Source organism: Ailuropoda melanoleuca, chromosome 1 (assembly GCF_002007445.2).
Source record: "Ailuropoda melanoleuca isolate Jingjing chromosome 1, ASM200744v2, whole genome shotgun sequence".
In the NCBI taxonomy this organism is placed as follows: Eukaryota; Metazoa; Chordata; class Mammalia; order Carnivora; family Ursidae; genus Ailuropoda; species Ailuropoda melanoleuca.
Window position 1 is genome coordinate 56001792 of NC_048218.1, and position 15003 is coordinate 56016794.

The 15003-nt window shown below is 40.5% G+C and overlaps 1 protein-coding gene across 4 annotated transcripts in view; it reads right to left on the reverse strand.

Moving 5' to 3' along the window:
* Positions 1-15003, reverse strand: part of LOC100474025 (cell surface glycoprotein CD200 receptor 1) — a 73104-nt gene that overhangs the window by 3744 nt on the left and 54357 nt on the right. For 2 of the 4 annotated variants that reach the window (XM_034658464.1, XM_034658459.1), the window contains 2 exons: positions 4030-4347; positions 3662-3910 (listed from right to left, as the gene is read on the reverse strand). In XM_034658464.1, the coding sequence (XP_034514355.1) occupies positions 3662-3910; positions 4030-4347 (567 nt within the window). Of the gene's footprint in view, positions 1-3661; positions 3911-4029; positions 4348-5250; positions 5356-7093; positions 7154-15003 lie in introns of those variants that run through there. The other 2 variants (XM_034658472.1, XM_034658478.1) reach the window with 2 other exon arrangements.

Here is a 15003-nt window from a genome sequence, read left to right on the forward strand (position 1 = left end):
ACACACACACACATACACACACACACACACACACACACACAGCTTCTTTATACATTCATCTGTCAATGGACATCTGGACTCCCTCTATAGTTTGGCTATTGTGGACATTGCTGCTATAAACATTGGGATGCAGGTGTCCCTTTGAATCACTATGCTTATATCCTTAGATAAATCCCTAGTAATGCAATTGCTGGGTCATAGAGTAGCTGTATTTTTAACTTTTTGAGGAAACTCCACTGTTTTCCACAGTGGCTGCAGCAGTTTGCATTCCCACCAACAGGGTAAGAGGGTTCCCCTTTCTCTGCATCCTCACCAACACCTGTTGTCTCCTGTGTTGTTAATTTTAGCCATTCTACCTGGTATGAGGTGGTATCTCATTGTAGTTTTGATTTGTTTATCCTGATGCCGAGTGATGTTGAGCATTTTTTCATGTGTCTGTTGGCCATTTGTATGTCTTTTTTGGAGAAATGTTTGTTCATGTCTTCTAACCATTTCTTGACTGGATTTTTTGTTTTTTGGGTGTTGAGATTCATAAGCTCTTTATAGATTTTGTATACTAGTCCTTTATCTGATAAATCATTTGCAAATATCTTCTCCTATTCCATAGGTTGTCTTCGAGTTTTGTTGACTGTTTCCTTTGCTGTGCAAAAGCATTTTATCCTGATTAAGTCCCAATAGTTCAATTTGCTTTTGTTTCCCTGACCTTGGAGACGTGTCCAGCAAGAAGTTGCTGTGGCCAAAGTCAAAGAGTTTCCTATCTGTGTTCTGCTCTAGGATTTTAATGGATTCCTGTCTCACACTTAGGTCTTTCGTCCATTTTGAGAAGCAATGGTTCTAAGACCTTGCTCCTGCTATATCCTGAATGGGGCTGAGGGCTGCAGAAGGAGGTGAGTGGAGGCTAAGCAGGCCGGTATCCTGTTCCTCCACATTCCTTCAGCAGTTTGTTTTTTACACATTGCATTTTTCTGTCTTTTATTTGAAAAAGAAAAATTTTTTTACACTTAAAACCAACAACATTATTTTGAAATCCTCTCTTGCAAACTAATGCACTCTCTTTCATTGGAAGTATAGCCACAGAGGCTGAGGATCTGCCCTGCAAGGAAGATAGGGAGGAGACCCAGCACTGGCTGGGAGTGAATGAGAAAGCCTCTTCAAGTATGAGCATCCATAAACATGACATCATACTCTAATATCAGGTGGTCAGATTGCAAACGTAACCGGGGCACAATTACTCTCCTCAGTAAATACTAAAATCTTTTTTAAAAAATCACTTTAAAAATGGATATTAGAAAATAGTGGTTTAAAGACATGGGTTTTTCTCTTCTCCCTTCTTAAACAGAGGCTGAGGATCTGCCCTGCAAGGAAGATAGGGAGGAGACCCAGCACTGGCTGGGAGTGAATGAGACAGTCTCTTCAAGTCTGAGCATCCATAAACATGACATCATACTCTAATATCAGGTGGTCAGATTGCAAACGTAACCAGGGCACAATTACTCTCCTCAGTAAATACTAAAATCTTTTTTAAAAAATCACTTTAAAAATGGATATTAGAAAATAGTGGTTTAAAGACATGGGTTTTTCTCTTCTCCCTTCTTAAACCTTCCTAAATTATCAGTAGGAAATTTTTTCCATATAGACTTGCAAAGACAAAGAACATGGATGAGATGAGTAGATAAAAATTTTCAACTTGTTTTTAGGTGAAAAATGAACAGAAGAAGGCAAATAATTTAGGGTAGAATAATATGAATCCTAGTGCCCATAGAATACCAAGAAGACTCTAGAATAGGAAGGGCTAAATATACGAAAAGGGGGCAAGTGTTGGGGGGGTGAAATGTGAGTTAAAGTTGGAAGCTTCTTTGAAGGTCTGTATTAAGAAGAGGTAGGCGGCCAAGTCCACTCCCACCCTTCGCAGCCAGGTCACTCCATCTTCCTCAAACAGCAGGAAACAGGAAAGTTGATCCAGAAAAGGTAAACTGGAGAGATTCCAGAGTCAAGATCCAGACATAATGGAGGGTGGAGAGAAAGTGCCAGACTGAAGAGAGGTATCAAAGAAAAGTCTGAGTTCTGAACAGTCTCTCTCTCTTTCTTACACACACACACACACACACACACACACACACACATGCTCTCCTCTTCTTCCATGCTCCCATAACACTAATAGTCAGGGTTATCCCTCTAACACAATAGACTGGAGTTATTTTCTGCAGAACCTAAGCAGTCTCAGAGAAAAGTCCTTCAAATAACTAAAGAATCCATCTTTAAAAAAAATTTTTTTGATTTACCTCCTTGAAGCTAACTAGTTGACAGGCCCACCCACAGAAAACATAGCATCCAATCCGTTCATTTTTGAATGCTCACTTTGAAATGAATGGATAGCCAAGGATTCCCAGAGTTAAGAAAAGCCTCATACATAAAGCAAAGAGGTTAAAACTAGCAAATGTCTGGAAGGTAGAAGGAACTCAGATTAAACAAACATGGAATCAAGCAGAGGACTGTGGGAAAGAGAATGCCCAGAACAATCTTTATGCTGCAGGTCTAGTGACTACCCAGGTCAGATTAGAAAAAGAGTATGTAAAATTTCAAGAAAAGAAAAAAGAAAACTGTTCCTTCTTTGATTACCCAATAAATTTGACTTAATAAATTTGACCATATGGAAAGTAAGATTAAGAGAGGGTTTTCTGGGGTGCCTGGGTGGCACAGTGGTTAAGCATCTGCCTTCGGCTCAGGGCATGATCCCAGCGTTATGGGATCGAGCCCCACATCAGGCTCCTCCGCTTTGAGCCTGCTTCTTCCTCTCCCACTCCCCCTGCTTGTGTTCCCTCTCTTGCTGGCTGTCTCTATCTCTGTCAAATAAATAAATAAAATCTTAAAAAAAAAAAAGAGAGAGAGGGTTTTCTACCATAAGAGACCCTTAATCACAGGAAACAAACTGAGGGCTATTGGAGGAGAGGAGGGTGGGGGGATGGAGTAACTGGGTGATGGGCATTAAGGAGGGCACGTTATATAATGAGCACTTTGTGTTCTAAAAGACTGATGAATCACTGAACTCTACCTCTGAAACTAATAATACATTATGTGTTAATAAATTGAATTTAAATTTAAAAAAGAGTGTTTTTAAATTTTTGTCAGTGAGCTTAGTGATAATTAACAATAAATACAAATATTTTTAAGGAAACTGAAGAGTAAACTTTAAATCAATCATAGAGGTTACTATAATATATCTAAAAAATTCTAGGAAGAACCTGGAGAAGAAAATCCTACCAAACTAAAAATTTGTGAAGAAAACTTGTGAGTAAATTGATCCTTCTTATAAAAACATGAACATTTGTTTAAAAATATGTTTTATACTTCTCCTAAAACCATAAGTATTAATTAAAAGTACACTACTCGAGCCAACGAACTACTTGCATACAAGTGGACATTAAATTATTAGAGTATTTTTTATTTTTATTATTAAATAAATGACACTCTAAAATATGGCTTCTGAAAACAAATTTCTGCATTATTCTCCTGGACACAGCTCTTAATGATGGAGGAGAAGGACATAAAGAAGAAGGTGGGGAGATTATGCTTGAGTGAAAATCTCCACACACTCCTTTTTCATTCTTCCATAACTTCTCTGAAAGAATGAACATAGCAAGCAAAAACTGGAATTACTAACCTGGTTTCAGCTCTAAGGACACACTCTTGTTGCCAGTCACATGGGAGACAGAGCAGGACACATTAGACACCTGGCCGTCCTCCCACTGGCATGTACTCTGGACGGTCACGACGCCATTGCCCAACTGTTGTTCCACAGTGTGACAGTCTCCCTGTGGGGTCCAGGAGATCTGGGCAGCTGGCTTCCCTGCAGCTGCCCTGCACACGATACTTCCATTGCTGCCTCGAAACAGGGTCACCTCAGGGGGCACTGCAGAGATGCAGGGGAAAAGGCTTTGGTCTTAACCACAGGATATGGAATATAGGGTGACATTTGGTTCAGTCCCGGATCTGCTTCCCTGACATACCACAGTATGTGACGCTCCTTACCTGACACTTGGAGGTGATATCCAAGACCGAAATTCCCTTCCTGTGCAGCCACTTCACACCTGTAATATCCTTCATGGGTCATGGCCACGGGACCAATCTGAAGGGCAGGATTCAGATCAGGTCTGGACTCCCAGGATATTCTCTCATCAGTACAGTTTCTTTCACTGGTCTCATTATTATCTCTCCTGTAGGCTCTCGAGCAGGAAGGCTTGCCTCTGAGGTTTATGTCCCACCTTATTATCAGCACATTTGTCAAGCTGGCAGGAGGACAAGCGAGCACAACCTTTGTGTCCACAAGTACAGACAGAGAAGTGTTACCTGGACACACACACAAGGAGAAAGATGAAAGAAAGGCTTGATAAAGAACTTCGTGTGTTAATTTTCCACAACATATTGCATAAGGTGTACTGGAACATGACTTTGCTGGTGATCTTATACCAAAACTACTAGGCTTACATAAAAAATTAAACATGCACAAAATGTATATAACACATTAAACTTAATCCAGAGATGAACCTATTTTTCTCCTATGTTTGTGTTATTAGATAAACTATATTTATTATATGTGTGAGAAATATTTTTAAGGGTTTAAAATTGCTTCACAAGTCTTGTATAAAACAAACAAGAAAACACAATATAAATTAAAGGAGAAAGTCATTTAAATCTAATCTTTGGGACATAGAAACTACTAGATTTATCTTGTAACTCTTGCTCCTCAGGACAGAAAGTGGAAAAATGGGTGATGTGGTTTTCTCCTCCTAATTTTGATCAGAGAGAACAAATCAGTAATATCAGAACGAAATGCCTATCCCGAAGGGTGCCGCTTTGGACAAACATAAATAGAAAGCCTAAGATGGCATTCAGGTTGAATAAACTGGACTTTCTTAAGCTATTTTTTTATTTGGAGAATCACAAAGTCAGTAAAATCAACAGATCTTCCTTCCTTCCTCCCTTCCTTCCTTCCTTCTTTCCTACCGAGCCAAACGTACATTGCCAAACAGTCCCACTGTGAACTGCTCACAGATTTTGTTTCTGTACTTTCACCTAATTATGAGGATTAATTGAGGAAGTTCACTGCTTTTGCCCATCTTTAGTATAAAACTTAAGCCCTGCAACCTACAATTACTGTCCAATATAGAAGCCCCAGCTCTCCCATAAACACACGAAATGCATCCATGCCAGGGAGGGGTTTGCTGAGAGAGAATTAGAGGCCTTCAGTACCTGTAAGCCAGGTGAGTGGCAGGGAGCTCATCACTTTAACGTGAGCAGAACCAGCTGTGGGGGCTAAGTTGTTATGCCTGTGAAGCTCCTGAGTGATAAAACTCTGTTTGTCCTCCCCTCCCCTCCCCTCCCCTCCCCTCCCCTCGTTCATTTGCCTCTTCTGGGATGGACTCAAGCCCTTGCACTTCGCAGCCAAATCAAGATCCCACAACTACAGGAAGCAAGGAGGGGGAGATGTTAGAGCAGCTCTGTGGGGCAGTTACACCCATGCTCCTTCCCCCACTGCAGGTGGCTCCCCATCTTGCTCACAGGGAACCTGCCACTGGGCCAATGCTTAGTGGCCTGCAGCAGCACAGGGGCTCAGAGAACAGCTAGAGGTGGGTGTGGATGAGCATACAGGTGCCCAAGGGCGGGGTGCTGAAGATGAACCCAGACAGAGGAGGGGCTGGTGAGGAGCACGGGGTGTGTTCTCTGTTTGTACCTCAGCTTGTGAACAGTCCGAGGCTTCAATATTTTGCCTGATACGTATTCTCAAGACCTGACTCTATTATTTTAAAGGAACCTACGAGCTGATCAATTAAATATGCAGAGAAGTAGCTGCAAAGGTTAGGCTCCCAAGCCCCAAGGGTGGACTCTGCTCTTTCACCTTGCTGGGCTCGCTGACCCTCCAGCGGTCCCCTTCACCTGTGATGAGACCTCTTATGTGAAGCTGTTACTCACCCTTCCCTAATCCTCTTCATTCTCTTCCCATGCCTGTGGCGATCCTTTACCAATGGCCAGTCACTCCCCAGCACTCAGGGGGTTGGCACCCGTCCACCACATACAATCTCCACACGCCCCTGTGATCAGCTGCGGTCATCTCCCCTCCTGCTTCACAGAGGGAGCGGGTAGATTCTCCTATCTGCTCCAGAACCAGCAGTCACGTCCCAGCGTGGCTGCACCCTGTGTCTCTCACTCCCCTCCGGTCTCCTGCAGCCTCTCGCACACAGACAAACCCCTTTTCCTTCTGCTCTCACTGCCATACCCTAGTTGGAGACCCATCACCACACCTGGGTTACTACACAAGCCTCCTACCGTCTGTCTCCATCTCAAAACCCTCCTCAGTTCATACCTTACCTTGCAGCCAGGTGCATAACTGGCACACAGGGGTGATCCCCTCCACTCCGACCCCCTTCAGAAATCGCTCGCTGCCCGAAGACAACCCTGACATGTCTTCGTCCTGGCTTCGAAAGCTCCCTTCTCAAATGGACTCATCTTGGCAATCTTACCACCCCCTGTCGCGCCCACATTTCAGAAAGGAACCAGGAGACACGACTGCATATCTCGGCGCTCCCTTGCACAGTTCTCGTAGCCTGGGTGCCTGCCCAGCGCTCTATGAAAATTTTCCTCTTTCCTGAAGAGCCATTCACGTGCCGCGTCCCCACGAAGCATTCCCAGAGCCTTGGTGCCCACTCTCCGTCCTCCATGTTCCCGGCACGCTCAATGGGGGGGCTCATCTCCTCTAGTTTATGTGGTGTGTGTGCTTATTTCTGGGTTCTCCCACAAAACTGAGCCCCTGAGGGCGCTCTGGCAGTCTAGCTCACCTCGCTCATCTCTGTGTCCCCACAAAGCCTGGCACAGAGCCTGCTAGAGAGAGCTCCATAATCTCCACGTGGAATTGAACTGCCTTGGGGGAGAAGCACCGGGGTCATTCAGGGTCCCTCACACCACAGCATTCAGATCACCACACTCTGCACCTGCCCTCAAGGCTGGCCCCTGACAGACCATCAGCTCTGTTTCTAAGGCAGTTCCACACTTCCTCCCTTTACTACTGGCCTCTAGAAAACATTAAAAAGCATATTACCTTCTGCAGGTGGTATGAGCCTGCTTTGCTTTCCTTCCACAGGTAAACTATATGATAAAGCTAGAAAATATTCAGAGAAGAGTAAAAGAAGTCAATTTTAGGTGCCTAAATGGAGTATTAACCACTATGTATCCACAAATTCAACAGATACCATGAGAGAAAGTCTGAATTGTAACTAAAGTCCACAAAAACCTTTGCAAAACAGAAATTAGAAGTTATTCCATCAAGGGGAAATACATGTTAACACTTGAAAATTACATTCTGAGCTCTTAATCAAGATTTCCCATTTATGAGACACCTTGCTGTGATTGACAACCATTTGGTCCAAGGTAAGTGGATTGGTCCATCATGGGTACCTCACGTGAGCTGGGCTGAATAGTGCTTTCTCCACATGCCCCCCCCCAGGATTAAAGTTGTTTAATCCAGTGGTGGGCCTCACCCAGCTACACAAATGATTTACTTTCAGGAGAATTTGGAACCAAATTGAGAAGTATATTTCATCCCTCTTTTCCCCCATTTTTCCTACTGTGACTGATAATTTTATGTGTCATCCTGGCTTGGACATGGTTCCTAGATATTCAGTAAAACAGTATTCCAGATGTTTTTGTAAAGGTTTTTTGTTTTTGTTTTTGTTGTTTTAGGTAAGATTAACATTTAAATGAGTAGACTTTCAGTAAACTAAATTCCCCTCCATATGTGGGTGGGCCTTGTCCTTGCCCTACTCCTTGTCCTCCTCCTTGTTGAAGGCCTCTAGTGAAAAAAAAAAAAAGAATTACCTGCTGGGAAAGTGAGTTCTATAGCAGACTGCCTTCAGACTCAAACTGCTATGCTTTCCTGCGTCTCTAGCTCTGGCCCACCCAGCATATTCTGGACTTGCCGAGGCTCTGCAGGCATGTTGGCCAATTGTTAAAAATAAATCTCTCTCTCTCCCTCAATTCGTCCTTCCTCCTTCTTTCTCTCTGTCTCTCTTCCTCTCTCTCTCTGTTATTCTGTTTCGTAAGGAACTGATTAATAGACCCATCTTGGGAGGAATGAAGCAGAAGCAGAAAGATACAGAATGATACTCCTCATTGAGCTCAAATTTCTCATTTCATAGTCCCTGAGATCCACAGGCATTCCTTCACGGGCTCTGCAGAATTTCTGACAATCCAAGTAGTCCTAATGTACTTCAAATCCAGGTTCTGAAGAAATTCTGCATTGAAGTAATTTTGTAAAAGCATTTTTTTTGAAATTATGATTTATCTATGGAATATTCTGTGTGTGCTTGAGTAGAATGTGTTCTGCTGTTGTTGGAAGGGATATTCTGTACCTGTCTGTTAGGCCATTTGGTCTACAGTGTTGTTCAAGTGTACTGTTTCCTTACTGATTTTATGTCAGAATACTCTGTATTCTGTTGTAGTTCCCTACAACTGCTGTGTTGTTTTCTATTTCTCCTTTAGTTCTGTTAATATCTGCTCTGCATATTTAGTGCATAAGTATTTACAAGTGTTATATCCTCTTGATGAATTGACTCCTTTACCATTAGACAGTGACATTCTTTGCCATTAGTTTCAGTTTTTTACTTAAAGTCTCTTTTCGCTAATGTAAGTATAGCTATCCCACCTTTTTTTGGTTTTCATTTGCATTGAACACCTTTTTCCATCCCTTCACTTTCAGCCTGTGTGTATCCCTAAAGCTAAAGTCAGTCTCTTATAGGTAACATATTGTTGAATCTTGCCATTTCATCTGTTCAGACACAGTGTACCTTTGATGGGAGAATTTAGTCCATTTATATTAAGATAACTGATAGACGTGTACTTACTATTGCCATTTTGTTCATTGTTTTCTGTGTTTGTTTTCTTTATTTGAAGTACTTTTATTCCTTTCTTTGTCTCTTCTTGTTCCTTTGTGATTTGACTATTTTTTTTGTAGTGGTATGCTTTGATTCGTTTTTCTATATCTTTTGTGTATTTACCAGATGTTTTTCTTTGTGGTTACTATGAGGCTTACACAGAACACCTTAGAGTTAGGGCACCTGAGTGGTTCAGTCAGTCAAACGTCCAAATCTAGATTCAGTTCAGGTCATGATCTTGGGATCCTGAGATTGAGCCCTGCGTCCAGCTCCACAATAAGTGGGGAGTCTGCCTGAGATTCTCTCTCTCCTTCTTCCTCTGCCTCTCCCCCAGCTCATGGTCTCTCTCTCTCTCTAAAATAAATAATTTTTTTTTAAAAAAACTACCTTAGAGTTATTTTAGGCTGATTATAACTTAGTGCATGGCATTTAATGCTCAATACTTTTACTTCTCCTTTCCCATTTTTTATTAATGTCATGATTTATATATTTTTAATTTGTGTATTCACTGAGTATTACAGCTCTAATTATTTTTAATACTTTTCTTTCTAGCATTTGTACTAGAGTTGAAAGTGATTTACATACCACCATTACAGTATTAGACTATTCTGAATTCAATTATATATTTGCCTTTATCAGTGTGTTTATTGTCCATATGTCTTCACTATGCTGATTAGCATCCTCTCACAACAATCTGAAGAGCTCCCTTGAGAATTAATTTTAAGCAGGTCTAGTACTGATGAAGTCCATCTGCTTTGTTTTCTCTAGGAAAGTCTTCGTCTCACCTTTGTGTCTGGTTTGCCAAGTATTCTTCCATAACAGGATTTTTTTTCAGCACTCTGAATTTATCATCCCACTCTCCTGGTCTGCAAAGTCTCTGCTGAGAAATGTGCTTGTTTTATAGGGCTCCTTTATATGTGACCAGTCACCCTTCCCCTCCTGCTTTCGAAAGTCTCTCTTTTCCATTTGAGTATAATGTGTCTCAGTGAAGATTTTTTTTAAAGGGGTAATGTAAGATTTATTTATTTATTTATTTATTTATTTATTTGAGAGACAGAGAGAGAGCAAGCACAAGCAGGGGGAGTAGCAGAGGGAGAAGGAGAAGCAGGCTCCCTGCTGAGCAGAGAGCCAGAGGTGGAGCTCGATCCCAGGACCATGGGATCATGACCTGAACCGAAGGCAGATGCTTAACTGATTGAGCCACCCAGGTGCCCCTCTGTAAAGATTTCTTTATGGTCAGTCTAGTTCTTTGGGCTTCATGTATCTGGATGTTCATTCCCCACAGGGAAGTTGTCTCTCATTACTACTTTAAATTAGCTTTCTGCTCCTTTCTCTTTCATGCTTATCTGGGGTTCCCATAATGGCTGTATTATTTTGTTTGTTGTTATTTCATAAGACCCACAAACTTTTCTTCACTCACTTTTGTTCTTTTAATTTGTTTGCTTTTCATCTTTTACTGGATGATTTCAAATTATGTCTTTTTTTAAGAATTTATTTATTCATGAGAGAAAGAGAGGGAGAGAGAGGCAGAGGCAAAGGAAGAAGCAGGCCTACTGTGGAGCAGGGAACCCAATGCAGGACTTAATCCCAGGACCAGGATCATGACCTGAGCCGAAGGCAGACGCCAACCAACTGAGCCACCCAGGCGCCCTCAAATTATGTCTTTATGTTCACTAATTCTCTCTTCTACTTGATGAATCTGTTGTTGAAGCTCTCTGTTGAATTTTTTTAGCGCAGTCATTGCATTATTGAGCTGCAGAATTTGTGTTTGGTTCCTTGTCATGATTTCTATCTCTTCCTTGAACTCTCCTTTTGTTCATGTATTATTTTCTAGATTTTATTCAATTGTCTGTTTTTTTCTTATAGCTCACTGAGCTTCTTTAAATATCTATTTTGTAATTCTTTGTCAGACATGCAGATCTTCATTTCTTTGAGATCTGGCACTGCAGCTTTATTTTGTTCCTTAAATGGTGTCATGTTTCCTTGATCTTTTGGAAGTTCTGCATTACTAGTGTCTTCACATTTGTATAATCTGTCATTTCCCCAGTCTTTACTGACTGGCTGCTTCAGAAAAAGAACTTCACCTGTCAACCCAGCTAGGGATTCGGGGGGAGGGGGTGGACGGGTGTCTCTCAGACCTTGAAGTTGCACATCTTCTCCATTCCCCTGGGTCCTTCAGGGTGGAAGTCTTAGGATTATGTGTCTTCTCTCAATTCTACAAAAACAGAATTCTGAAATCCTGCCATTTATGGGTATAGTTTGCCCTATATAACCAAATCAAGGGTAAGTGGGTGTCTTAGTCAGTTTTGCCTGCTGTAGCAAAAACACCATAGAGTGGCTTAGATGACAAACATTTTTTCTCACAGTTCTAGAGACTAGGAAGTCTAAGATGAAAGCAGTGGTGGATATGGTGTCTGGTAATAGCCCACTTCCTGGCTTGTAGACAGAGAGCAGCCATCTCACTGTATTCTCGCATGGGAGGGCCAGAGGGAGTGAAAAAGAGAGAAAGCAAGATCTCCTGGGTCTCTTCATATAAGGGTACTAATCTGAAAGCTCCACCAGCATGACCTAATTACTTCCCAAAGTTTCCCTCTCCAAATACCATCACCTTGGAGATTAGGTTCCAACATATGAATTTGGAGGACACATTCAGTCCATAGCAGTGAGAAGACTCGGGTTAGTTGCCATAATGGAAAATGATGATCCAGGTTTTTATACTCAAACCAGTTCTCAGACTCAAACCAGCACAATTATAAGCTTACATTCCAAAATTACAAAATAAGGGAAAAAACCATAAAATCAGATAATGCACTTTTTAAAAAGATTTTATTTACTTATTTAGTGGGGGAGGGGGAGCAGAGGAGGAGGGAGAAAGAATCTAAGCAGACTCCATACTGAGTACAGATCCCAATATGGGGCTCTATCCACCAGAGGGAGATCACGACCTGAGCCAAAGCCAAGAGTCGGACACTTAACTGACTGTGCCACCCAGATGCCCCTGCATAATGCACATTTTATTGGATGCCCTCTCTTATTCCTAAAGAATAGGATTCAGAACTTCAGAATTTGGAATTATTAAATATAGGGTATAAATTAAATGTGTTGTGGATGTTTAAGGAAATGAACAATTTAGAAAATACATATATCACCTGTCCTCCCAAAAAACCTAGCCAGATTAGAAGAACACAACAGAACTCAATTTACTCATTGTCTGCTTACTCAACCTGGAAAACTAGAAAAACACAAACATACAGGATATGAGAAAGGGAGAATTTCAGAAAGTCCTAGATGACATCTTCTTCCAGTATAAAGAGGTTTCATCTCCATAAAAAATCTGTCGTTTAGTGTAGTTGTCTTCATGAATTATCTTAGCTAGATCTTCTGAATAACTTGCTATAACTTCTACATTGGCATTTGTTGCTTCATCTTGTACTTCTATGTTGTTAATTGGCCTAATTTCAAAATTGTGTGTCCCAGGGAAGAGGGATGCCAGGGGACAGGGAGAGAGAGGGAATAGCCAGTCACTGGAAGAACCAGAACACACACAGACTTAATTCACCATCTTCTGTGGACATGGTTAGTGACACTGTGAAACAATTACAATAGTAACATGAAAGATCACTGATCACAGATCACCACAACAAATATAATATAATTACAAAGTTTCAAATATTGCAAGAATTACCAAACTGTAACACAGAGAAGCAAAGTGAGCAAATGCTGTTGAAAAAATGGCTCTGATAGTCTTACTCCATGGAAGGTTGCCACAGACCTTTGCTTACTAAAAACCACAATATCTGTAAAGTGCAATAAAGTGAAACACAATAAAGCAAGATATGCCCATATGCCTAATAAGAGCTTCAAAATACATGAGCAAAGATGAAGAATGTCTTTGATGAGCTTATTAATAGATGGAATATGGCTGAGGAAAGAATCTCTAAGATAGAGAATATATCAATAGAAACCTCCAAAAATGAAAAGCAAAGAGAACAAACACGCAAACAAACAAACAAACAACCCCCCCCCAAAAAACCCCAGCATATCCAAGGACTATCAGACAACTAGGAAAACATGAAAATACATGTAATGGACAAATCGGAAGGAAAAGAAAGAGAGAAAGGAACAGAAGAAATATCTGAATCAATAACTGTGAATTTCCCCCAAGTTACTCTCAGATCCCAAACCAAAGTTCTAAAAAGCTTGGATGAACACTAAGCAGAATAAATGACCAAAAAACCTTAGACCTATCATATTAGTTGAAACTATGGAAAATCAAAGATAAAGAAGAAATTCTGAAAAAAGCCAGAAAAACAAAACATCTTATAGGAAAACAAAGATGAAAATTATATCCAACTTCTCCTAGGAAATCAGGCAAGAAAAAGAGAATGAAGTAAAATATTTGAAGTGTTAATAGAAAAAGACCCCACCACACTAGAATTCTGTACTGTTGAAATTACCTTCCCCTTCAAAGGGGATGGAGAAATGAAAGTCTTTCTCAAAAAACAAAAATTGAGGTCAGTTGGTCCCAGTGCCCCTGCCTTGAAAGAAATGTGAACACTTCTTCAGGGAAAGAAATAATGTAAGTCAGAAACTCAGATCTACATAAAGGAAGGAAGAGCATTAGAGAATGAATAAGTGAAGATAAAATAAAAGCTTTTATTTTTCTTCTTACTTTCTTTCTTTTTCTTATTCTTAATTGATTCAACAGATAAGTGTTTTCAAAATAATAATAGCAATGATGATTTTCAATATACATTTACATATTTTATATATTCTATAAATATTTAACATGAATATATTATAAAATATATATACAAAATAGAAAAATATTGATATATGTTTAATTGGATGGAGTATATTTATATACAATTGAAATGAGTGATAGCAATAATACAAGGAATGGCCAAAATCTAGACCACTAATAACATCAAACACTGGCAATGATGTGAAGCAACATGGACTCAGTGATTAGCAGTGGGAATGCAAAACGCTACAGCAACTTTGTAAGACAGGCTGGCAGTTTCTTAATATACTAAACATAGTCTTACGGTATGATCTATCACTAGCACTGCTTGGTTTTATCCAACAGGGATAAAAACAGCTACACAAAAATCTGCACCCAGGTGTTTGTAACAACTTTATTCATAATTGCCAACACTTGGAAGCAATCAAGATGCCCTTGAGTAGGTGAATGGCCAGATTGATACATCCAGACAATGGAATATTATTCAGAGCTAAAAAGAATGAGCTATCAAGCCATGAAAAGACAAAGAGGAAACTGAAATACACATTACAAAGTGAAAAAAAACATTTGAAAGGCTACATATTGTGCAATTCCAACTGTGATATTCTGCAAAAGGCAGAAACTGTGGAGACACAAAAAGATAAATGGTTGTCATGAGTTAGAGGGAGGGAGGAAGAATGCACAGAACACAGAGGACTTTGAGGGCACTGAACTATGCTCTGTGATACTGTAGTGGTGGATAGATGTCATTATACTTTCCTTCAAACCAATAGAATGCACAACACCAAGATTGAACCCTGTGTAAACCATGGACTTGGGTGGTAATTATGTGTCAGTGCAGGTTCATCACTTGTAACAAATGAAACAGTCTGGTGGGGATGCTGATAATGACACACAGGCTATGCACAGGTGGGGTTAAAGGGATTTGGGAAATCTCTGTACTGCCCTCTCAAGTTTGCTGTAAACATAAAACTGCCCTAAAAAGGGGTCTTAAAATAAAAAAAAAACACCCCACACTTTTTATATTAAATGGATGTTTAATTTTATCAAATATACTATGCAATCTTATGGTTTCCTCCTTAAAACAGGAAATGGAGTCAATTGCATTAACTGGCTTTAATTACACTCTTTTCAGGTACGTCTTTTTGTTGCCCTCTGTTTCCTGCCACATCTAAATATTTCTCTAGTACTTTTGATGAGTCAAATCTATTACCATTCACTGTCTTTTGAGTTCTTCCCAAATGTTCCCCCCTCCCTCCCAATTTCTTTCACCTTTTCCTCACCCTAGATTCCCACCTTTCTTTCTCCTAAGAACTGTTTCTCTTCTCCCTTCAC